This window comes from Tachyglossus aculeatus, chromosome 7, assembly GCF_015852505.1.
Source record: "Tachyglossus aculeatus isolate mTacAcu1 chromosome 7, mTacAcu1.pri, whole genome shotgun sequence".
NCBI classification, from domain to species: domain Eukaryota; kingdom Metazoa; phylum Chordata; class Mammalia; order Monotremata; family Tachyglossidae; genus Tachyglossus; species Tachyglossus aculeatus.
This window is the reverse complement of record NC_052072.1, coordinates 46,700,785-46,724,679: the sequence shown is the minus strand read 5'-3', so window position 1 is coordinate 46,724,679 and position 23,895 is coordinate 46,700,785. Positions and strand designations below refer to the sequence as shown.

The window sequence follows — 23,895 nt, the reverse complement described above, 5'->3', positions numbered from 1 at the left end:
GATAAATAGAATAAATATGTACAAGTAAAATAGAGTAATAAATATGTACGAACATATATACATATATACAGGTGACATACATATTACAGCCCCAGGCCCATAGGAAGCGCCTAACAAATGCCATGATGATTATATTAGTAATAAATAATCACAATTATTATTACTTAAACCTTCTCTTACATCTGCAGGCATATCCCAAACACCCCCTCCCCCCACGGCACCCCCGCAGGGGAGGGAAACTGAGGCCCACTCACAGTCTAGAAGGGGGAGACAGACAACGAAACAAAACATATTCTTTCATTCATTCCTTCAATCGTATTTATTTTGATCCAGGAGTAACAGCAACAACCTGAGCTGGTGGCCCAGCCCTGTCTGTCTCTCTAGAGAGCATCAGGAGAAAAAATTCTGGGCTTCGGAGAGGGGACGGGACATGTTCTGAAATGCCCACTGTAGGATGCCGTCGAATGAATTCTGAAAGACAAAATCAAGGAATAAAGAGGCAGAACCAAAGGATGGAGCGTACCTCAACAGATTAAAGAGGAGATTCCTGGAGCCATCGAGGAGACGGAGAAGCAAGCATGCCCATTGGAAGGCGGGGGAAGCAGCATGGCTCAGTGGAAAGAGCCCGGGCTTTGGAGTCAGAGGTCATGGGTTCAAATCCCAGCTCCGCCACATGTCAGCTGTGTGACCTTGGGCAAGTCACTTAACTTCTCTGGGCCTCAGTTCCCTCATCTGGAAAATGGGAATTAAGACTGTGAGCCCCATGTGGGACAACCTGATCACCTTGTAAACTCCCCGGTGCTTAGAACGGTGCTTTGCACAGAGTAAGCGCTTAATAAATGCCATCATCATTATTATTATTGGAAAGAGCACGCGCGTGGGAGTCAGAAGGCCTGGGCTCTAATCCTGATTTAGCCAAATTCTTGCTGTGTAACCTTGGGCAAGTCACTTATAATAGTAATAATAATGATGATGGCATTTGTTAAGCGCTTACTATGTGCAAAGCACTGTTCTAAGCACTGGGGAGGTTACAAGGTGATCGGGTTGTCCCACGGGGGGCTCACAGTTTTATCATCTCTATGCCTCAGTTCTCCTGTTCTCCCTCCTACCTAGACTGGGAGCCCCATACAGGACAGGGACTCCGTCTAACTTTATTACCCGGTATCTACCCCAACACTTAGAACAGTGTCTTGCGCATAGTAAGCGCTTTGCAAATAATAATAATAATGACATTTATTAAGCGCTTACTATGTACAAAGCACTGTTCTAAGCTCTGGGGAGGTTACAAGGTGATCAGGTTGTCCCACGGGGGCTCACAGTGTTCATCCCCATTTTATAGATGAGGTAACTGAGGCCCAGAGAAGTTAAGTGACTTGCCCAAAGTCACACAGCTGACAACTGGCAGAGCCGGGGTTTGAACCCATGACCTCCGACTCCAAAACCCGTGCCCTTTCCACTGAGCCCCGCTGCTTCTCTTTTAAATACCATTAAAAAATAAACCTGAGCTCTTCGGCAGCATTCTGGCCCCACTGGTGACAACCGGAAAAAGGAGTGTGACTTAGTTTGGGAGTCAGAGATCGTGGGTTCGAATCCCGGCTCTGCTACTTGTCAGCTGGGTGACTTTGGGCAAGTCACTTCACTTCTCTGGGCCTCAGTGACCTCATCTGCAAAATAGGGACTAAGACTGTGAGCCCCACGTGGGACAACCTGATTACCTTCTGTCTCCCCCAGGGCTTAGAACAGTGCTTGGCACATAGTAAGCGCTTAACAGATACCATTATTATTAACTGAAACTTGCACAGTGGCTATCTGACCTGATCCTGGCTCTATAAGGATCTTCAGCTCTCACAGGCAGCAATTTTACCCACTTTCTCTCTTCACTCTTCCTTACCCTTTCCTCCCAAGCTCTCACCCATCTCACTCCCCAAATAATTATAGTATTTACTAAGCACTCACTATATGCCAAGCAATGTGCTTCGTAGGCAATATTTGTAATGGTCTTCCTTAAGCATTGTGTATGTTCCAGGCACTGTACTAAATGCCGGGGTGGATACAAGCTAATTAGGTTGAACTCAGTCCTTATCCCACACGTGGAGCTCACAGGCTAAATAACCATTTTTCAGAGGAGGTATCTGAGGCACAGAGAAACTGAGTGACTTACCCCAGGACACACAGCAGATGAGAAGCAGCGTGGCTCAGTAGGAAAGAGCCGGGTTCCAATCCCGGCTCCACCACTTGTCAGGGGTGTGACTTTGGGCAAGTCGCTTAACTTCTCTGTGCCTCAGTTACCTCATCTGTAAAATGGGGATTGAGACTGTGAGCCCCACGAGGGACAACCTGATATCTTGAAACCTTCCCAACACTTAGAACAGTGCTTTGCACATAGTAAGCGCTTAATAAATGTCATTATGATGATGATGATGATGATTGGCTGACAGGATTAGAACCCAGGTCCTTCTGACTCCTAGGCGCGTGCTCTAACCATTAGGCACACTGCTTCTCGATATATGGTAACTAGGTGGGATAGAATCCGCCTCAGTACGGGGCTCATAATCTAAGAGGAAGAGACTACAGGCATCTCATCCCCATTTTACAGCCAAGGAAATGGAGGCACAGGGAAGTTGAGTGACTGGTTTTCGATCCCACAGCAGACCAATGGCAAATCTGGGATAAGAAACCAGGTGTCCTGATTCCCAATCCCATGTTCTTTCCACTAAGCCACCCTGCCTCCTTCCGAGCTCCCCAGGCTCTTTCGGGACTCTGAACCGAGGAATCACGGGGCTCAGGACTGGCAGAGCAAGGTGCAGGACCTCACTTTCCTGAGGTAAATGACGAGGTCCAGGCATTATCTATTTTATTATTATTATATTTCTTAAGCACTTATTATGAGTCAAGCACTGTTCTAAGCACTGGGGTAGAAGCAAGTTAATCATGGAGCTCACTGTCTAAGGCCCCTTCAAGGCCCTACTGAGAGCTCACCTCCTCCAGGAGGCCTTCCCACACTGAGCCCCCTCCTTCCTCTCCCCCTCCTTCCTCTCCCCCTCCTCCCCCTCTCCATCCCCCCCCGCCTCACCTCCTTCCATTCCCCACAGCACCTGTATATATGTATATATGCTTGTACGTATTTATACTCTATTTATTTATTTTACTTGTACATATCTATTCTATTTATTTTATTTTGTTGATATGTTTTGATTTGTTCTCTGTCTCCCCCTTCTAGACTGTGAGCCCACTGTTGGGTAGGGACCATCTCTATATGTTGCCAACTTGGCCTTCCCAAGCGCTTAGTACACTGCTCTGCACACAGTAAGCGCTCAATAAGTATGATTGATTGATTGATTGATTGATTGAGGGAGAGAAGCAGTGTGGCCTAATGGAAGTCAGAAGGACCTGGGTTCTAATCCTAGCTCCATCACTTGTCTGCTATGTGACCTTGGGCAAGTCACTTAACTTCTTTGTGCCTCAGTTACCTCATCTCTTAAATGGGGATTAAGACTTTGAGACGCATATGGGACATTGACTGTGTCCAACCTGATTAGCTTGCATCTACCCCAGTGCTTAGTACAGTGCCTGGCACATAATAATCACTTAAATACTGTTTAAAAAAGCAGGCATTGAATCATTATCCTGAGAGAACTGGGAGATTGGATGTCCTTAAGAAACTGTCATCTCAGTCTTTCATTGTCTCCTCGTGCTCTCTCACTTTGTCTCTCTACTTTCTCTGTCTCTTTACTTTGTCTTTGTCTCTTTTGGTCTCTCTCTCTCTCTGTTTATCTCTGTCTCACTCCCTCTGGATTCCACTAAAAGATTTGTCTTCTCTGAACCAACTTTTCTGAGCTTGAGACTTCTAGAAATGAGAAATGAGAAGCAGCTTGGCTCAGTGGAAAGAGCACAGGCTTTGGAGTCAGAGGTCATGGGTTTATATCCCGGCTCCAACAATGGTCAGCTGTGTGACTTTGGGCAAGTCACTTAACTTCTCTGTGCCTCAGTTACCTCATCTGTAAAATGGGGATTAATAATAATAATAATAATAATGGCATTTATTAAGCGCTTACTATGTGCAAAGCACTGTTCTAAGCACTGGGGAGTTTACAAGGTGATCAGGTTGTCCCATGTAGGGCTCACAGTCTTAATCTCCATTATACAGTTGCGGTAACTGAGGCCCAGAGAAGTTAGGTGACTTGCCCAAAGCCACACAGCTGAGAATTGGTGGAGCCGGGATTTGAACCCATGACCTCTGACTCCAAAGCCCGGGCTTTTTCCACTGAGCCATGCCGCTTCTCTAAGACTGTGAGGCCCCCCATGGAACAACCTGATCGCCTTGTAACCTCCCCAGCACTTAGAACAGTGCTTTGAACATAGTAAGTGCTTAATAAATGCCATCATTAAATGAAATAAAATGGGACAAAGGCATAATCATCACGAACCTCATTCAGGAGAGAGTCCAGTTCTTCTTTATTCAGCACTGGCTCATTCCCACTTGAGTCTTCAACCACCTGGAATCCAGATGAAGAAATTATCAACCCCGACTCAGTTTAACTGTAGCAGTTGTTATTGAGAGTTTATTGTCTACCAAGCATTGGGGAGGTAGCTAATTCCCAAACTACGGATCTACCCACAGGCCACCAGCTCAGTGACTCTCCTTTGGGAAAGTTTCTGTACTCCTAGAGCTCTCTGTGTAAGAGACCTCTCTGTCTCTTCCCCTCTAGACTGTAAGTTCATTGTGGGCAGGGAATGTGTCTGTTACATTGTTCTATTGTACTCTCCCAAGTGCTTAGTACAGTGCAAGTGCTTAGTACAGTGCTCTGCACATAGTAAGCGCTCAATAAAGACGATTGAATGAATGAATGCCCCATACACAGTAAGCACTCGATAAATACGATTGACTGACTGACGGTCAGGGGATGGGAGGTGTCTCTGGATATTCACTCATTCATTCAATCATATTAATTGAGTGCTTACTGTGTGCACAGCACTGTACTAAGCGCTTGGGAAGTACAAGTTGGCAACATATAGAGACGGTCCCGACCCAACAGCGGGCTCACAGTCTAGAATCAATCAATCAATCAATCATATTTATTGAATGCTTACTGTGTGCAGAGCACTGTACTAAGCGCTTGGGAAGTACAAGCTGGCAACATATAGAGACAGTCCCTACCCAACAGTGGGCTCACACTCTAGAAGGGAGAGACAGAGAACAAAACCAAACTTATTAACAAAATAAAATAAATAGAATAGATATGTATAAGTAAAATAAATAAATAGATAAATAGACCGCGGGCTACAGTATATATGGGCCTATTTTAATTTATTTGCTTATATTAATGTCTAGACTGTAAGCTCGTTGTAGGCATGAAATGTGTCTGTTTATTGTTACATTGTACTCTTCTAAGCACTTACACAGTCAGCATTCAGTAAATGTGATTGAATGAACGAAGGAATGACTGAAAGTTTCTGCCGACGCGTTCTTTTTTTCTCTTCAGTTTGACTCTACATACCCGGTGTCCAGTGACTTGCAGATGTCCCCCTGTAACTGCAGGCAACTTTGAGCCTCACAGTAAATGCACTTGCATTCCGTTCACATTTCTTTTAGACTGTGAGCCCACTGTTGGGTAGGGACTGTCTCTATATGTTGCCAACTTGTACTTCCCAAGCGCTTAGTACAGTGCTCTGCACACAGTAAGCGCTCAATAAATACTATTGATGATGATGATGACGATTGATGATTTCTCCTGCTCTCGTCATCTGACTGTCCTCTGGTTGACCCCCGCTCTCTCTCTTCATAGCGATGGGTGACCCCTCAATGGACATCACTAACGACCCCAGAGACTCCCACAGCCCCAGAGATCCCGAAGTTGGCTCTGACCTTCACTGATCCCAGGGCAGAGGTGTTGGATGACAGCAGTCCCTCCAGAGGCACAGGGTCGAGCCTTTCGGAGCAGAATTTGCACTTCACGATTCCACTGAAATCCAAGGAAAACAGGTTGGGATTACAGGTACTCCCCAGGAGGATCGGGGAGATTCTGCGAGCTCCATGTGGGATGGCGACTGTGTCCAGCCAGATTAGCAGGTATCCATCTCGGTGCTTAGTACAGTGCGTGGCACAGAGTTGGTGCTTAACACATACCATTCAAAACAACAACGAAATAACAATAAAGTAGATTTATCATCAAAGCTGTGGAGAACATTAGGACGTTGAGAAACAGCATGGCCTAGTGAATCAATCAATCGTATTTATTGAGCGCTTACTGTGTGCAGAGCACTGTACTAAGCGCTTGGGAAGTACAAGTTGGCAACGTATAGAGACGGTCCCTACCCAACAGTGGGCTCACAGTCTAGAAGGGGGAGACAGAGAGCAAAACCAAACATATTAACAAAATAAAATAAATAGAATAGATATGTACAAGTAAAATAAATAGAGTAATAAATATGTACAAACATATATATATATTATATATATATATATATATATATATATATATATATATTCACATATAGTGAAGTCAAAAGGACCGGATTTCTAAGCCCCTGGCTCCGCCTCTTGTCTGCTGTGTGAGCTTGGGCAAATCACTTAACTTCTCTGTACCTCAGTTACCTCACTGTAAAATGGGGATTGAGACTGTGAGCCCCACGTGGGAGAGGAACTGTGCCTAACTCAATTTGCTTGTATCCACTCCAGCTCTTAGTTCGGTGCCTGGCTCATAGTAAGCGCATAACAAATACCACAATAATAATTATTTACTATTCTATTAATTTTGTTAATGATGTGTATCTAGCTTTATTTTTACTTATTCTGGTGACTTGACACCTGTCCACATGCTTTATTTTGTTGTCTGTCTCCCCCTTCTAGACTGTGAGCCTGTTGTTGGGTAGGGACCGTCTCTATATGTTGCCGACTTGTACTTCCCAACTGCTTAGTACAGTGCTCTGCACACTGTAAGTGCTCAATAAATACGATTGATTGATTGATTGATTGATTCACTAGGCCATGCTGTTTCTCAACATCCTAATGTTCTCCACAGCTTTGATGATACATCTACTTTTTTGTTATTTCGTTGTTGTTTTGAACCCTGCACTCAGTAAGCGCTCAATAAATATGATTGAATGAATGATTGAATGACTGAATTATTATTATTGGAGCTAGCTGTGACAGTGGGGTGAGCTCTCCTAGCTGGCAGAGACTATCTCCATCCAGGCTGGTAGGCTGTGCCCATTACTATCTTGTATCTACCCTGGCACTTAGAACAGTGCCTGGCACATAGTAAGCGCTTAACAAATACCATAATTATTAGTATTATTTATTATTTTTCAGGTATGGGCAGGATAGAGCTGAGGGGAGTCAGCCATACCTGGATCCCACCATGGTTTAATGTCCATCACAAAGGAGACATTCCTTCAGGCCTGGCAGTGGCCTTTTCTTATGGCATTTGTTAAGAACTCTCCATGTGCCCAAACACAGTTTCTACACACTGAGCTAGATGTATGATAATCAGGGTGGACACTGTCCCTGTCTCCCTGCCCCACAATCTTAATCCCCATTTCACATATTAGGGAACCGAGGCACAGGGAATTTAAGTGACACAGAGCGGACGAGTAGTGGAGCAGGGATTAGAACCCAGGCCCTTCTGATTCCCAGGCCCGTGCTCTATCCATTACGCCACACTGCTTCACTGCCTGAACACAGTTTCAGAAATCAGGCCTCAGGAAGAATGGAGCCATGTTGACATCCATAGTTTCCATCCCAAAGAAGCTCATGCTGTGGCAAAGCCCCAGGTTACTGCCCCAATTCCACCGCAGCGCTATCCAGAGAAGGGAGTGGTGTGCCACGGGGCACCCTGGCAGCCAGCGGCTTTCACTCACCCAGTCCGGTCGGCGCTGGAGGAGAAATGGCAGTGCCGATGGAAGGGCTGGAAACACTGGGCGCAGTACAGCAAGCCTCCTCCTCCTCCTCGGCAGATCCCACATCTCTCTTCCTCACTGAGTTTCTGCTCAGGAGAAATGGGTCTTGACCTGCTCGTCTCCCACTAGCCGATGCCGGGGGGGTCTCGGGGCCCTGGACCGTCCCCACTATCAGCCTGCTCCCTAGAGTTACCCTTCTTTAGAAGAAACAGCCCGCCAGAGGAACCTCCCAAGCCCTGGAAACCCGGGGCCTAAGCCAAAGCTTAGGCAGTGCAGGGTGTGACTATAACGTCTGCACTGGCAGGGAAAGGCCTCGAAGAGAAAGTCACAACTAGCAACAACTCTCACCTGGTGCCTCTCCAGGCCTGTACTTTCCGGAGGATGCAGGACTGTTGGAGCGATGACCAGCAGAGGTGAAGGGGTAGGAGCATTGGGGAGAGGGTGTTTGAAGACGAAAGTAGCATCTGAACTTGGGGTGGGCTCTTTGGTGACGGTCTTTTCTCGCTCTCCCAACTTCCTCAGCCCGGGTAGCACCTGTTTAGAAAGTCCAAGAGGGCCATGCTTTGCTGCTGATGAAAACACAAACGCTCCCCCGGGTTTTCCCTTCATCCTTTTGCCCCTCTTTTGGGCAGGTTGAAAGCACTGCAGATATAGAAAATAATGGAAAACCCGGTCGCAAGAGGATGGCCTATTAGCATACCTGAGTCTGTGAGTGAGAGTCTTTCCTGATCCTCTCCTCTCCTTGGCAACCATCAGGTTCAGTCTTCCCTTCAACACACCTGACACACCTCCAGGTTCCACTACTCGGAGAATGCCGAAAGATGAAGGGAGGCAGAGGTGTCCAGGCATGGAGAGAGAGAAGAGGAAGGTTTTTCCTCGGCTCCCCCTCCCCATCGCCCCGACACGCACTCTTTCCTCTACCTGCCCCCTCCCCACCTCACAGCCCTTGTGTATTTATGTACACATCTATAATTCTATTTATAGTAATACCTCTTGACTTGTTTTGATGTGTATATATCTCTAATTCTATTTATTTATATTGATGCTATTGCTGCCTGTTTACTTGTTTTGATTCTGTCTTCCCCCTTCTAGACTGTAAGCCCGTTGTGGGCAGGGATTGTCTCTCTTTATTGCTGAATTGTACTTTCCAAGCGCTTAGTACAATGCTCTGCACACAGAAAGGGCTTAATAAATACGATTGTCCATTACAATCCCTATGGCCTTCCCCTTGGATCAAGATCACGTCTCTGGGAATCAGAGCACGTGGGTTCTAATCCCATCTCCGCCACGTGACCGCTATGTGACCTTGAGCAAGTCACTTAGCTTCTCTTTGCCTCATTTTCCTCATCTGTAAAATGGGGATTAAGGCTGTGAGCCCTTTGTGGGACAGGGACGGTGTCCAACTTGGTTATCTTATATCTACCCCAGTCCTTAGAACAGTTCCTGGCATATAGTAAGCGCTTAACAAATACTTTTTAAATTATCATTAATATTATTATTATTATTATCATTATCATTATTATTTTCATCAATTTGGATCACAGGGAGGCATAGCATCAGAAATTGTCTAGTGTCCAGGTAGGGGAGAATCAGGCTTAGGAACTATTTCTGGGGGACCGGTATGACATGCTGCAATCAGGAAGCAGTGTGGCTCAGTGGAAAGAGCCCGGGCTATGGAGTCAGAGGTCATGGGTTCGAATCCTGGCTCCGCCACTTGTCAGCTGTGTGACTTTGGTCAAGTCACTTAACTTCTCTGGGCCTCAGTTCCCTCAACTGTAAAATGGGGATGAAGACTGTGAGCCCCCTGTGGGACAACCTGATCACCTTGTAACCTCCCCAGCGCTTAGAACAGTGTTTTGCACATAGTAAGCGCTTAATAAATGCTATTATTATTATTATTGTCAGGCAAGGAACAGTTCTTTTCAGCAGGAGCTATGAAAGAAACGCATGACAAGGCAAACATGGAAACACCCGCAAGCAACAAATATGACAGCACAATGGGACTGGTTTCGTGGTCACAGTGTGGCTGAGATTGAGGATCCTTTATTGGCTTTTTTCAGCCGTTGAAACATCCATAGATAATAATAATAATAAATGCCATTGTTATTATTATTAATAATAATGATGATGGCATTTATTAAGCACTAAATATGTGCAAAGCACTGTTCTAAGCACTGGGGAGGCTACAATAATAATCATAATAATAATGATGGTATTTATTAAGCACTTACTATGTGCAAATCACTGTTCTAAGCGCTGGGGAGGTTACAAGGTGATCAAGTTGTCCCACGGGGGGCTCACAGTCTTTATCCCCATTTTACAGATGAGGTAACAGAGGCACAGAAAAGTGAAGTGACTTGCCCAAAGTCACACAGCTGATCATTGGTGGAGCCGGAATTTGAACCCTCGACCTCTGATTTCAAAACCAGGGCTCTTTCCACTGAGCTCCGCTGCTTTGCCCATAAACTTCACTGTCAGTAACATCTTTTCCGAGTATGAAGGACAGCCGCCTCAGAGAGCCATTCTCATTCGCAGCCATTCTGTGTTGGTAGAACACAGGCCTGAAGGTCAGAAGGTCATGGGTTCTAATCCCGGCTCTGTCACTTGTCCGCTGTGTGACCTTGTACAGGTCACCTCACTTCTCTGGGCCTTAGTGACCTCATCTGTAAAATGGGGATCTAGACTGTGACCCCCACATGGGGCAGGGATTGTGTCCAACCTGATTTGGTTGTATCCACTCCAGCGCTCAGTACAGTGCCTAGCTCATAGTAAGCGCTTAACAAATGCCATAATTATCATCTAAATCAGTCAAATGCTTCCAAGGCTGGAGGACTTGGGCAGGTTGCTTTATTAACACAGAGAAGCAGCCTGGCCTAGTGGAAAGAGCCACGGGCTTGGGAGTCAGAGGACCTAGGTTCGAATCCCAGCTCCCCCAGTGGCTTATTGGGTGACCTTCCACTTCTCTGTGCCTCAGTTCCCCCCTCCCCACAGCACCTGTATATATGTTTGTACGTATTTATTACCCTATTTATTTATTTATTTATTTTATTTGTACATATTTATTCTATTTATTTTATTTTGTTAATATGTTTTGTTTTGTTCTCTGTCTCCCCCTTCTAGACTGTGAGCCCATTGTTGGGTAGGAACCGTCTCTATATGTTGCCAACTTGTACTTCCCAAGTGCTTAGTACAGTGGTTTGCACACAGTAAATGCTCAATAAATATGACTGAATGAATGCATGAAAGATTAAATCCTCCTCCCTCCAATTTAGATTGTGAGCTTCATTATGGAACAGGGACGTGTCCAACCTGATTACTCTTGTAACTACCCCAGTGCATAGTACATGATAATAATAATAATGGTATTTGTTAAGCGCTTACTATGTGCGAAGCACTGTTCTAAGCACTGGGGGGATACAAGGTCATCAGGTTGTCCCATGGGGGGCTTACAGTCTTAATCCCCATTTTACAGATGAAGTAACTAAGGCACAGAGAAGTTAAGTGACTTGCCCAAAGTCACACAGCTGACAGTTGGTGGAGCCGGAATCTGAACCCATGACCTCTGAATCCAAAGCCTAGGCTCTTTCCACTGAGCCACGCTGCTTCTCTAATACATAGGGAAGCATAGAATACATAGAATAATACGTGTGCTTCTCTAGTACATACAATGCTTAGCAGGTAGTAAGCACTTAACAAGTACTATCTTATTATTAATAATAATGCTTATAATAATAATGATATTAGGCTCCTAAACCTGCTCATCCCAGGGCTCTGGTAAGACTTGAGGGTCCAACCAGGGTGAAAAGGACAGAAAAACGGTGACTTTCTTCCCCATTAGTTCTTTGAAGTCAGTCATCATCCCCTCTAAATAGTCCCTCAACCTGCTGTCTTTGCTCAGTACTCAGAATGCAAAGTTGTCATCTCTGCTGGAAGGATAGAGCAGCGTGGGATAGAGCTTGCAGGCAGAAGGTACCTGATTCCCCAGAAGCAGCCAGAGGGATTGGGAGTCTGCCGGCTCAGCGGTCCTACCTGGGAATTTCGGTCAGCGGAGGGACCAGGCAGGTCAGATGGAACGCCCTGGGGCAGCCATCGCAGCAGATCAGCTCACCCCCGTCCCTGCAGACTGCGCACTCGTCGTCGTTCTTCTGACCCCAGAGAGAAGAGAAATGCAAGACTTCAAGCTTCAAACCTTCCCAGGAAACCAACCAAGCGGGGAAACTGCTCCCGCATTGTCCCTTCCCCAAGAACAGGCCCAAACTCTACAGGGCCATTTGTCAGCCATCCTGCTGTCTGGCCGAAAAATAGGAAGGTCGGTCGATCAATCAGTCAAACGGTGTGGCCTAGTGGATAGAGCACAGCCTGGGAGCCAGGAGGACCTGAATTCTAATCCCAACTCCGCCAGTTGTCTGATTTGTGACCTTGGGCAAGTCACTTCACTTCTCTGGGCCTCATCTGTAAAACGGGGATTAAGACTGTGAGCCCCATTTGGGACAGGGATTGCAACCAGCTTGATAAACTCGTATAATAATAATAATAATGGCATTTATTAAGCGCTTACTTTGTGCAAAGCACTGTTCTAAGTGCTGGATGTACCCCAGTGCATAGAACAGTGCACATAGTAAACACTTAATAATCACCATTATTATTATCAATCAGTGACACTTATTGAATGTTTACTTTGTGCAGGACACTGTACTAAGTGCTTGGGAAAGCACAATGAAATAGAGCTAGCAAGACACCTTCCCTGCCCACAGGGAGCTCATGGTTTGGAGGTCACAAACAGCACTTGTTGTTACCAGGTGACTGTTTGATGGGGAAACTCCACACTGAATTACTTTACCTGATGGAGGGATTGATCTGTAGAGTGAACAGGGGTAAAGGCAGATCTGCTTTGCTGGCTTAGTCTCTGTTCTCCTCCATTCTGCAGAATGAGAGGAAGAGAGTCAAAAGAGAACCTTGCTCTATGAAATTGGTTTTGAATACTGGAGAGAAGTGGATTGGAGCTGAACAGAAAAAAGAGTCCCGCATCAGGGACCCTCTGCCTAACTTGGCAGCCCTTCTAAACTGTGAGCCCACTGCTGGGTAGGGACCATCTCTATATGTTGCCAACTTGTACTTCCCAAGCCCTTAGTACAGAGCTCTGCACACAGTAAGCGCTCAATAAATACGACTGAATGAACGGAATGAATGAATGATCTTGATGGAAGAAAACATGGAGCCTAGATGCTGAGCTACTCACTGGATTGTTATCTCCCGGGACCAAGGGACAAATTCAGTTCAGGATCAATTAGCCAGATTGAATCTCAGTCGATTTAAACACCCCAAGTCCAGAAGTGACAACACCTCAAAGGAGGATGCACGGCAGTGCTAGACACCAGAAGCAACTGATTAAGAAGCAAGTCTCAGAATTGCCAGGGCCTTTCAAGACTGTGAGCCTGTTGTTGGGTAGGGACTGTCTCTATATGTTGCCAACTTGTACTTCCCAAGCGCTTAGTACAGTGCTCTGCACACAGTAAGTGCTCAATAAATGCGATAATGAGTGAATGAATTGGAGAGATAAATAGACAGAAAAGGCCTCAAGTTCCCTGTTTATGGATCTGAGCGAACAGTCCATCGTGAGTCCCCCAAGGATCAGGGATCTTGTCTAATTCCTGCTTGTATTTTCTCTCCCAGTCCTTAGTACAGTGCTCTGCACAAAGTATGCACTTAATAAAGAAAATTACTACTAGAAGTGCAGATCAATCAATCAATCAAATGTGGATTCCAAGATCTCCCACTTGAGTTAGAGAGGATGTGGGCATACAGGTTGGGAAACTTGGGATGCTTTGGGTCGGACAGATGGCTTCGGGCTGCGGTTTTTGCTCTTCCCTCCAGTATCTTCAAATTTGCCCGGCGTGTAGAACTCTCCCCCAACTTTGATGCACTTCTTAGAGTTCCCTGGAAAGGAAGATACGTAGGTGTGAAGCCGTTTCTTCAGGTGCAGCAGTACCTAGACACCCACTTCCTGACAAGCGAGCAGACGCCCGCTTCAGCCAGCGACCCCAGGCCGGCAGCCCCTACTCAACTTATTAGATCTTCTCAGCTGACCTGCGAACCCCTACACTGACCCCTCTTCCCAAGCCCCGCTTCCTCTGTGCCATTTGCAGCTCCGTGATGGGGAAAGGAGAGGTCTCAGGCTCCGAAGGAAAGGCTGAACTTTGAGCAAAGGAGGTCCTGCTACTGACGTCTCCCCCAAGCAAATCTATAGCTTCGTGCACCTTTCACAGAGCATGTGTCTTCATTTTAGGAATGATGTTGCTCTATATGATGTCTCAGAAGCACTGAGGAGGAGGGCTTGGGCACTGTGGGATGTTTCTGGGGAGGAAGGCATGCTCCTTAACGTGAATGTTTCCTGAACTGAAAGTGAGCTTTCTGCCTCAGAGGTGGAAGCACAGGAGCAGTTGGAGACACCTCCCTCCTCCTCTACTCTCCACACTGAGGACCCTGTCCTGTCCTGGTTCCAGGGAGCCCTCCGGCCTCCTGGCATCTCCTTTTACTGTTCATTCACTTGGAAATGCCACTTCTCTGGGTGTTTCCTAGCTCAGTGGTCAGTGCCCTCAGTTTAGATCCACCTGAGTTCAGGAAACAGAAGCAGAAGAAGTCAGGTAGACCTTCTGATCTGAAAAAGTATTTACACTTTTCGCTGCAGAGTTAGTCTCAGAATTCGTTCATTCATTCATTCAATCGTATTCTGCAAACTTCAGAATTGTAATTCAATCAATCGTATTCTGAAAACTTCAGAATTGTAATTCAATCAATCAGTCATATTTATTGAGCGCTTACTGTGTGCCAAGCACTGTAGCAAGTGCTTGGGAAAATACAATACAGTGTTAAAGAGAGACAGTCCCTAATTGTAGACTGTAAACTCCTTGTGGGCAGGGATAACGTCTATGAACTCTATTGTATCGTAGTCTCCCAAGCGCTTAGTGCAGTGGTCTGCACAAAGTAAGCACACAATAAATACCATTAGCATCGCCAGGATGAGGGCAGCTTTCAGACAATAAGGAAGGGTCAAACAGCAACAGGGAAGGGAAGCTTGCATTTCATTTACACATTACTGAAATGGATTCTTGGAGAAGTCTCTGAAAAGGAACATTAAATACATTGTCTATCTAGCTGCTTTCTTAGCCTACTACAATCCAATGTTATTCTTTCTAAATCCTTGATCACTAGTTATCTATTCAATGGCTACATCTAGCAGGACCCCATTAAAAAGTTAAGGGTTTGTAAGGAAAAGGGAGAAAGGATGAGGAAATGCATCATCAACAGACTGAGACTAGGATTGAGAAGCAGTGTGGTCTAGTGGATAGAGCCTGGGTTTAGGAGTCAGAAGGCCTGGGTTCTAATCCCAGCTCTGCCACTTGTCTGCTGTGTGACCTTGGGCAAGTCACTTCACTTCCTTAGGCCTCAGTTCCCTCATCTGCAAAATGGGGATGAAGACTGTGAGCCCCATGTGAGACAAGGACTGTGTTCAACCTGATTAGCTGGTATCTACCCCAGCATTTAGTACAGTGCCCAGCACAGAGTAAATGCTTAACTAATACGATAAAAAAAAAGGAATGAGTAAGATCCAGTATGCTCTTTTTTATGTCAAAAAGCCCTGCCCCTTCCCTAGGAACACTAGATTATCTACCTGACTCAAACACTTGTTTAATGAGAATTCCTTCCACTGCCCCGCAGGTCCCTGGCAGATCGCTTGAAGACACAGTGACAGCTCTCTGGACCGAGGCAGACACGGTCTGAATTCCTGTGGTGGGAAAAGACACAGAGATCTATTGTTTGACCTGAAAATTTCACATTTGGTGCCCTTGGAGGGATTATGGAATCTCTAATCATAAACAACAGATGCGTCTCAAAGATTTTGGGACTACTTGGTTGCAATGACTGTCTATAGTGGCAGTGACCTACACAGTGCCAATGACACTCCCTCATCTTGTTGGAAGGCAGGGGTGCCACACATCACCAGGTGCGTGCTAGGAATTTACATACAAAACCGACTTGGTTGAAGGGACCAAGGCTGAAGCGCCCCTGAATAGCATCAGTTGTCAGGGAAACCTCCTCAGTAGCCAGAAAAGTCTTTGCTAGTCACATTACCGAGGATTCCTGCTGCCTCCGGCCTCCATCTGAGACACCCTGGGTGGGTCTTCAGTGAGACACCTTCACAAAGGGTGGCATAACACTAACCAGCACTCCCCTACTTCTAATTGTTTCACCCCCACAAAATGGTGAGATAAGGGTCATACAAGGATACACAGGGGTCAAATAGTAGAGGTGTGTATCGACCTGCTGTCCTCGGAGAAAATCTTCAGTCTCAGCAGAAAATCTTTCCCAACTGTCGGATAGAATCCAAAGAAGGGAGGGGACTTCCACTCCATACCTGTGCTTTCAGCCAGGAGGAAACCTAGATAACTGCCTCTACAGTCCTGAAAAACTCTCCATGGAAGGAAATTCCCCGGCTTCCCTGACCAACGTGTGCACCTTGTCTTGGCCAAGGGAAGCCTTTAATACTAATGCCATTTAACAAGAGGTTCTAAGCCCTAAATTCTGGGGAAGAAACAAGATTATCAGGTTAGACACAATCCCTGTCCCACCTGGGGATCACAAGTGGCCTCATCTCTATTATACGAAAGAGTAAACCGAGGACCAGAGAAGGTAAGTGCCTTGCTCAAGGATACAAAGCAGGCCAGTGCAGAGCTGGAACTATAATGCCGGTCTTCTAACTCCCAATTCATTCATTTGTATTTATTGAGCGCTTACTGTGTGCAGAGGCACTGTACTAAGCGCTTGGTCTTTCCTGTGTTCTTTCCATCAAGCCTCAGTGCCTGCTTTTTTATGTCCCCCTTATTTGCCATAGCCTGAACCCATTTTCTCTCATTCTCTCTTCATTAGAAATGGAAAAGAGATGTTCATTAGCCTCCGGTGCAATGTGCACACATCAGGGAAAATTAGCTTTTCACCCTCCCTTGCTGGAGTTTAGTGGAACTGAAGTGTTCTTGCCCAGAGCATAGAAATAATAACAACACTAATAATAATAACAACAATAATAATAATAATCTCCTCTTAGGGTCACACCTGGAGTTTCCAGTACTCTACCAGTCTCGGCTATGGGAGGAAAAGTCAAGCAGAGGCATATCCATTCCATTCCTAGCTTGGGCGGTGTCTAGCGAGTGGCAAGCAATCTGCTACAAGTCAAAACTCAAAACACGCTGGCAGCAGTGGTGGGCGCAGACTCAGGTTTACTACATGGAAGGCGGCATTTGTAAACCACTTCCATATTTTTACCAAGAAAACTCTATGGATACACTACCAGAATGGTTGTAGATGGAGAGCGGGGCATTCTAGGAGAGATGTGTCTGTGGCGTCATTACAGGTCAGGAATGACTCGACAGAATAAGACAGAAATAATAATAAAAGTACTTGTTAAGTGCTTATAGCACTGTTCCAAGCACTGGGGTAGATACAAGTCAATCAGGTTGGACACAGTCCCTGTTCCACATGGAGCTCACAATCTTAACAGCCATTTTACAGATGAGGCAACTGAGGCCCAGAGAAGTGAAGTAACTTGCCCAAGATCACACAGAGGACAAGTGGCAGAGGTGGGAATAAAATCTAGGTCCTTCTGGTTCTCAGGCCTGTGTTCTATCCACCAAGCTACGCTGCTCCTCCATCTACCAAAATTCATCTACCAGATGGAAGTTGGTTTCAGAAATCCCCCTCCTCATCTAACCAGTCATTTGCCTGGGACTCAGGATAGTTTGGGGAAACCCCAGACCAGACCGAGACCCAAAATAATTCCAGCCCTAAAAAGAGGATTTCTATAGATTCACAGGAACCCGTGAAGAGAAAGAAGCACCACTGACCATTCAAAAGAGGGAAGCGCTGGGTTTCTGAATTCTCAGGCTTCTTCGCTGATTTTGCCTTTGACAGGGACCCTGGGGAGCGAAGGTTGAGGACAATGAGATCAACAGAAAGCTCATCTGGGGATCTTAATGGTTTAGGAGCTGGAGCTTGTGATGGAATATAGGCAGAGGGAGGAATGCTGAAAGTGGGAAGGCAGGGAATGCACTGTCATACACTGTCACCTCTAACCAGAGGGAGACTGTGCTGACCCCAGAGCAAAGGAAAAAACAACCAAGATACCTGTAAGTCAGTCACAAGAACACGAGAAGCAGCGTGGCTCAGTGGAAAGAGCCTGGGCTTGGGAGCCAGAGGTCATGGGTTCTAATCCCGGCTCCCCCACATGTCTGCTGTGTGACTTTGGGCAAGTCACTTAACTTCTCTGGGCCTCAGTTACCTCATCTGTAAAATGGGGATGAAGACTGTGAGCCCCTTGTGGGACATCCTGATCCCCTTGTATTCCCCCCAGTGCTTAGAACAGTGCTTCGCACATAGTAAGTGCTTAACAAATGCCATTATTATTATTATTACTATTATTATTATTATCAGAAGTGCCACTGTTACTGGGCCTGGCAAAATGGTCAGTTCAGTATTCTGTTTTTGACAGTAACAACAGAATGTTTTTAGGACCTATCAATCAGTAGTTCTTTATTGAGCTCCTGTTGCATGCATTGCACTGTACTAAGGGCTTCGGGGGGCGAAACCTACACAGAATTTACAATCTAATGGGGGAGACAAACAGACATAATTTATTTACAAATGGTAGGAGCACTAGGGAGAACAAGGACACAGAAGATAACACCAACGGTATGGAAAAGTGAGCTAGATTGAGAAGCAGTTTATATGTGACTAGAGCGTGGATTTGGGAGTCAGAGGTCCTGAGTTTTAATCCTGGCTTTGCCATTTGCCTACTCTGAAGGCTTGGACAACTTCTTTAAACTTCTCTATGCCTCAGTTTCCTCATCTACAAAAGAGATTCAATACCTGTTCTCCCTCCTACTTAGATCGGGTGCCTCATATGGAACAGGGACACATCCACCCCAGTGCTTAGTAGTGTTTGACACATAGTAAGCACTTAACAAATACCACAACTATAATTAAATAGATGAATAAAAATTTGTGTTTTGCAGATCAGTATAAATGTTGAGGTACTTTGTATATAAATGTACTAAGGGTGGCTGGTGGGTTGACAGGACTTCAGGTGATGGAAGCTACTTAGGAAAGGCCTCCTTGAGGTTCAAATGGGCTTTGAGATGGAGAGATGTGGTCTGATGGCTCTGAATGGGGAGAGAGCTCCAGGTAAGGGGAAAGACATAATAATAATGATGGCATTTATTAAGTACTTACTATATGCAAAGCACTGTTCTTAGCACTGTGGAGGTTACAAGGTGATCTGGTTGTCCCCCGGGGGGCTCACAGTCTTCAGCCCCATTTTACAGATGAGGTAACTGAAGCCCAGAGAAGTGAAGTGACTTGCCCAAAGTCACACAGCTGACAATTGGCAGAGCTGGGGTTTGAATCCATGACCTCTGACTCCAAAGCCCGGGCTCTTTCCACTGAGACACGCTGCTTCTCTACTTCTCTACACTACTTTGCATGAGCAGAGTATGGACAAGGGGATGGGAAAATTGAGAACGAGACATGGTTAAAAGTTTAAATTTGGAAAGAGTCAAGAGTATGAGCTGTTGAGAAGCAGAAGAAGAAAATAGATAGTAAAAGGAGAAAGCTGCTGAAGAGCCTTGAAGCCAACAGTCAAGAGTGAAGGAAAACAGATAGCTACCCAACATCTAACGTATTTAAACTTCTCTAACAACCCTAACCTTCCCCTCTAGTATCCCATTATGGTCTTCCTAACCATTAGTGAGTTTATCCAGCTGCCTTGACCCTACTTATCATTGCAACTTGAACCCATTCCTACTGTGACAGCTTCCACATATTGACTACTCACCTGGTGAAGAAGAAATGTTTCCTTCTGTTTAATGTGGACCTCGTACCTTCAAATTTCAGTGGATGCCCATTCATCATGTTTATGAGGGCCTGCCAAACAGAAATTCTGTACTGGCTCTGCCTCCCCCTCGTCATGATTTTGTAGGTATCCATCAAGCTTCTCTCAGCCTTTAGATTGCCAGTTAGAAGAATTCTAATCTTTCTAACCATCGCTCTGCTTTCATCCGGTTCGTTCCTTCCTCTCCCCCTCGTCCCCCTCTCCACCCCCACCATCTTACCTCCTTCCCTTCCCCACAGCACCTGTATATATGTATATATGTTTGTACATATTTATTACTCTATTTATTTATTTTACTTGTACACATCTATTCTATTTTATTTTGCTAGTATGTTTGGTTTTATTCTCTGTCTCCCTCTTTTAGACTGTGAGCCCACTGTTGGGTAGGGACTGTCTCTATATGTTGCCAACTTGTACTTCCCAAGCGCTTAGTACAGTGCTCTGCACACAGTAAGCTCTTAATAAATACGATTGATTGATTGATTGATTGATCTGGCTGCCCTTCTAGAGAGGGGTCATGGGTCAGACACCTTCTGAAGCATTTGGTCCCAGCTTTTAGTTTAAGTCCAGCCTAGAAGGCTATTCCATACCTGGGTTGGAGGTACATTTCACGGTAAGGGGTGGGAGCTGAGGGGAACCCCTTTCTTCAGGGGCTTTCCTCTTCCCTTGGGGCCTAGACAGTGTCAAAGTCTTCAGGCTGACGGGAACTTTCTTTCCCTTCCGGTGTCTGCTGAGGTCTATATCTGGAAAGAGCAAAATGAAAGATGTGAGTTCTAGATTTTCCCAGCTTCAGAGAAACAACATCCTTGGATCTAACTTTTGGGTTCCTTGGTTTCCTCAAAAACATTCACTCCATGAATCAATCAAAACCACTGATTGATTGATTGGTTCACCCCTTTAACTCCGTGACTCAGAACCCCAATAAGGTGCCCATCGTCTCTCATTCTCTGTCGAGAAGCATCACAGCCTGGTGGATAGAATACGGGCATGGAAGTTAGAAGGAGCTGGGTTCTAATCCCGGCTCTGTCACTTGTTTGCCATGTGATCTTGGGAAAGTCACTTCACTTCTCTGGGCCTCAGTTACCTCATCTGTAAAATGGGGATTAAGACTGTGAGCCCCATGTGGGACATGGATAGTGTCCAACCTGATTTGCTTGTATCCACTGCAGGAATTGGAACAGTGCCTGGCACATAGTAAGCACTTAAGAAATAACACAATTATTAACGAACAGTCTTTTGAAGATAGCACAGTTCAAAGCAAGGACAACATTATGTGGAAAATGGCAAGAACTCATACTCTTGGGAAAGCTGCTGTGAATGGGCTGCAGTCTGGCGTATCTTTCCAGATTGTAGTCCTTGAAGAGGATTCTCCAAAAGTCCTGAATGGAAGATGAATCCCGGCTCAGCAGCCAGGTGAGTAGGGCATGGAAGGCCTTGTGACAGCCTTCCTTTTCCTTCAGACTCAGGGTCTCCTGAAGGGGAAGAAAAATAATGATTCAGGAACCTCTAGGCTTCCACATTTGGACATCCTGTAGTGTCAGTGTGGGCTGCTTGAAGTTTCAGGACATCCTGCAATCCCAGTTTGCAGCTTGAGAAACAGCATGGCCTAGAAACAGCACAGGTGAGAGAGTCAGAAGGACGCAGGTTCCAATCCTGGTTCTGCCAGTGATCCCTGTGTGACCTTGGGCAAGTCACTTCACTTCTCTTTGCCCCATTTATCTCATCTGTATAATGGAGATTAAGACTGTGAGCCCCATGTGGGACATGGACTGTGTCCAATATGATTAGTGATTAGTTAGTGCTTAGTTCAAAGCCTGTCATATAGTAAGCACTTAAATAACTTTCAAAAGAAAAAAACTCTCATTGTCAGGAGAGAGAAAATAGAATTTGCAGGAACCCTCTCTCATCTACCGCACTCTGGGTGATTATCTCTGCCACTGTCCACGTTGCTGTTATCAGAAAGCAATTTTCCTGACTCCTGAATTCCCCATGCTCTGGGTTTCTTTTCCAGTCCCTGGGACCAGGAAGCTTAGGTCCAGAGCCTTCAGACCTGACTAGAGGAAGTACATAAATGATGATGTGTGTAACAATATAGGGTGAATCTGGAAAATTTTTCTACCTGTGACAAGATTCCTGCACCCTGGTTTGAGCTTCCTCCAGAATCAATCAATCATTTGCATTCACTGAGTGCTTATTTTGTGCAGAGTGTTGTACTAAACACTCAGGAGAGTACAATGCAATAGAGTTGATAGACCAATTCCCTGACCACAATGAGATTACAGCATAGAGGGGGAGACAGACATTAATATAAATAAATAATGTACATAAGTGCTGTGAGGCTGAGAGGGGCGGTGAATGCCCAGGAGCTCAAATGCCCGAAGGGTAATAATAATAATAACGATGGCATTTGTTAAGCACTTACTATGTGCAAAGTACTGTTCTAAGTGCTGATCTAAGTGCATGGATGACACAGAGGGGAGAGTTTATTGGTGAAAAGAGGTCTTAATTGGGGAAATCCTCTGGAGGAGATGTGATCTCAATAAGGCTTTCAAGGTGGGGAGAGTGACAGTCTCTTCCCCAGTCCAATACCATTTCCCCCTTCAGTCTGTAAGCGCCTTATGGACAGGGATCATATCTACCTACTCTATTATATTGTACTCTCCCAAGTGTCTAATAAAGTGCTCTGCACATTCATTCATTCAATTGTACTTACTGAACATTTGTTTCATGCAAAGCACTGTACCAAATGCTTAAAGCACTGTGCTAAGCATGTAAGCGATGTACTGCACACACTAAGTGCTATATTGTACCCTCCCCAGTGTCTAGTACAGTGCTCTGCACACTTCATTCATTCAATTGTACTTACTGAACGCTTATTTCGTGCAAAGCACTGTACTAAATGCTTAAAGCACTGTGCTAAGCATGTAAGCATTGTACTGCACACACTAAATGCTCAGTAAATACTTGATTGATTAAGTGAGCTCTGGGAACATCAGTGGCCAGCTTCAGAGAGCTGTGTACCTTGAAAGGTAGCTACAGGTTCTTCCTAGTTGTGTGTGTAGAAATGAAGATAGTTTAAAGGGGTTGGAAGATTGCCAAATGACAGGAAATCTATACAGTTGAAAGGTAGATGGTTAGAACCTGAGGTCCCCTTCTTTATAATCAATTTCTGAAAGTAAAGAAAACCAACAGCTCTGCAACTGCTCCTAAAGAAAATAATCAAGAACAATGTAGATGGTGTGGCCTACTGGAAAGAGCACAGGTCTGGGAGTAAGAGGATCTGGATTCTAATCCCAGCTCCTCCAGTTATCTGCTATATGACTTTGGACCGGTCACTTAACTTCTCTGTGACTCAGTGACCTCATCTGAAACGTGGATTTTGGGACAGGAACTGTGTCCAACCCAATTATCTTGTATATACCCCAGTTCTCAGTACAGTGTTTAACAACAGATAGTAAGTGCTTAACAAATACCATAAAAAATAAATCCTACTGAATAAATCAGTGAGTTATAAAAGGCATTCAATTCCCAACCGACTGTCCTGGCCTAAAAGATTCTGAAAAGATAATCCGTGGGAACCGTGGACAATACAGGAATGAAAGGGGATGTGGGGAGGGAGGAGAAGAGGAGAGCAGGAGAGGTGGGAATTTATCCAGCAACACCATGGCTGGGCCAGATCCAAGTTGCCTAATTTTCTCCCACCTTGAACTTGTCTTCTGTGATGACATCGTGATCAGCCAGCCCATGGAGCAATGGAAAAACGTCATTGACGGCCATAGCGATCTCTGTTCGGTATAGCTTCAACAGCTGACGCACGTCCCCCTCTCCGGAAGGCCTGTCCAAACTAGACATCCTATAAGACACTGGTATTATAGTAACTGTGACATTTGTTAAGCGCTTACTATGTGCTCAAGCCTAGTGCTCAGCATTGGCTGGATACAGTATAACCAACTAGGACTCAGTTGGGGACGGGTCTCCCACGCTGAGAGGGAGGGAGTGTTGAATATCTCTGGTTTTAAGCACTTAGTACAGTGCTCGGCACATAGTAAGTGCTC

At 45.4% G+C, this 23,895-nt stretch overlaps 1 protein-coding gene across 1 annotated transcript; it reads right to left on the bottom strand.

Moving 5' to 3' along the window:
- Window positions 1-390: 390 nt before the first annotated feature.
- AIRE (autoimmune regulator) lies at window positions 391-23,692 on the bottom strand. The gene is made up of 14 exons (XM_038748793.1): window positions 23,543-23,692; window positions 21,138-21,312; window positions 20,431-20,583; window positions 17,799-17,870; window positions 15,572-15,685; window positions 13,703-13,836; window positions 12,740-12,820; window positions 11,929-12,044; window positions 8,600-8,699; window positions 8,248-8,541; window positions 7,861-8,024; window positions 5,867-5,963; window positions 4,428-4,496; window positions 391-471 (listed from the first exon to the last, which is right to left on the bottom strand). Exons 1-14 carry the CDS (start codon window positions 23,690-23,692, stop codon window positions 391-393), a joined length of 1,800 nt encoding a protein of 599 aa, XP_038604721.1.
- Between the last annotated feature and the right edge of the window lie 203 nt (window positions 23,693-23,895).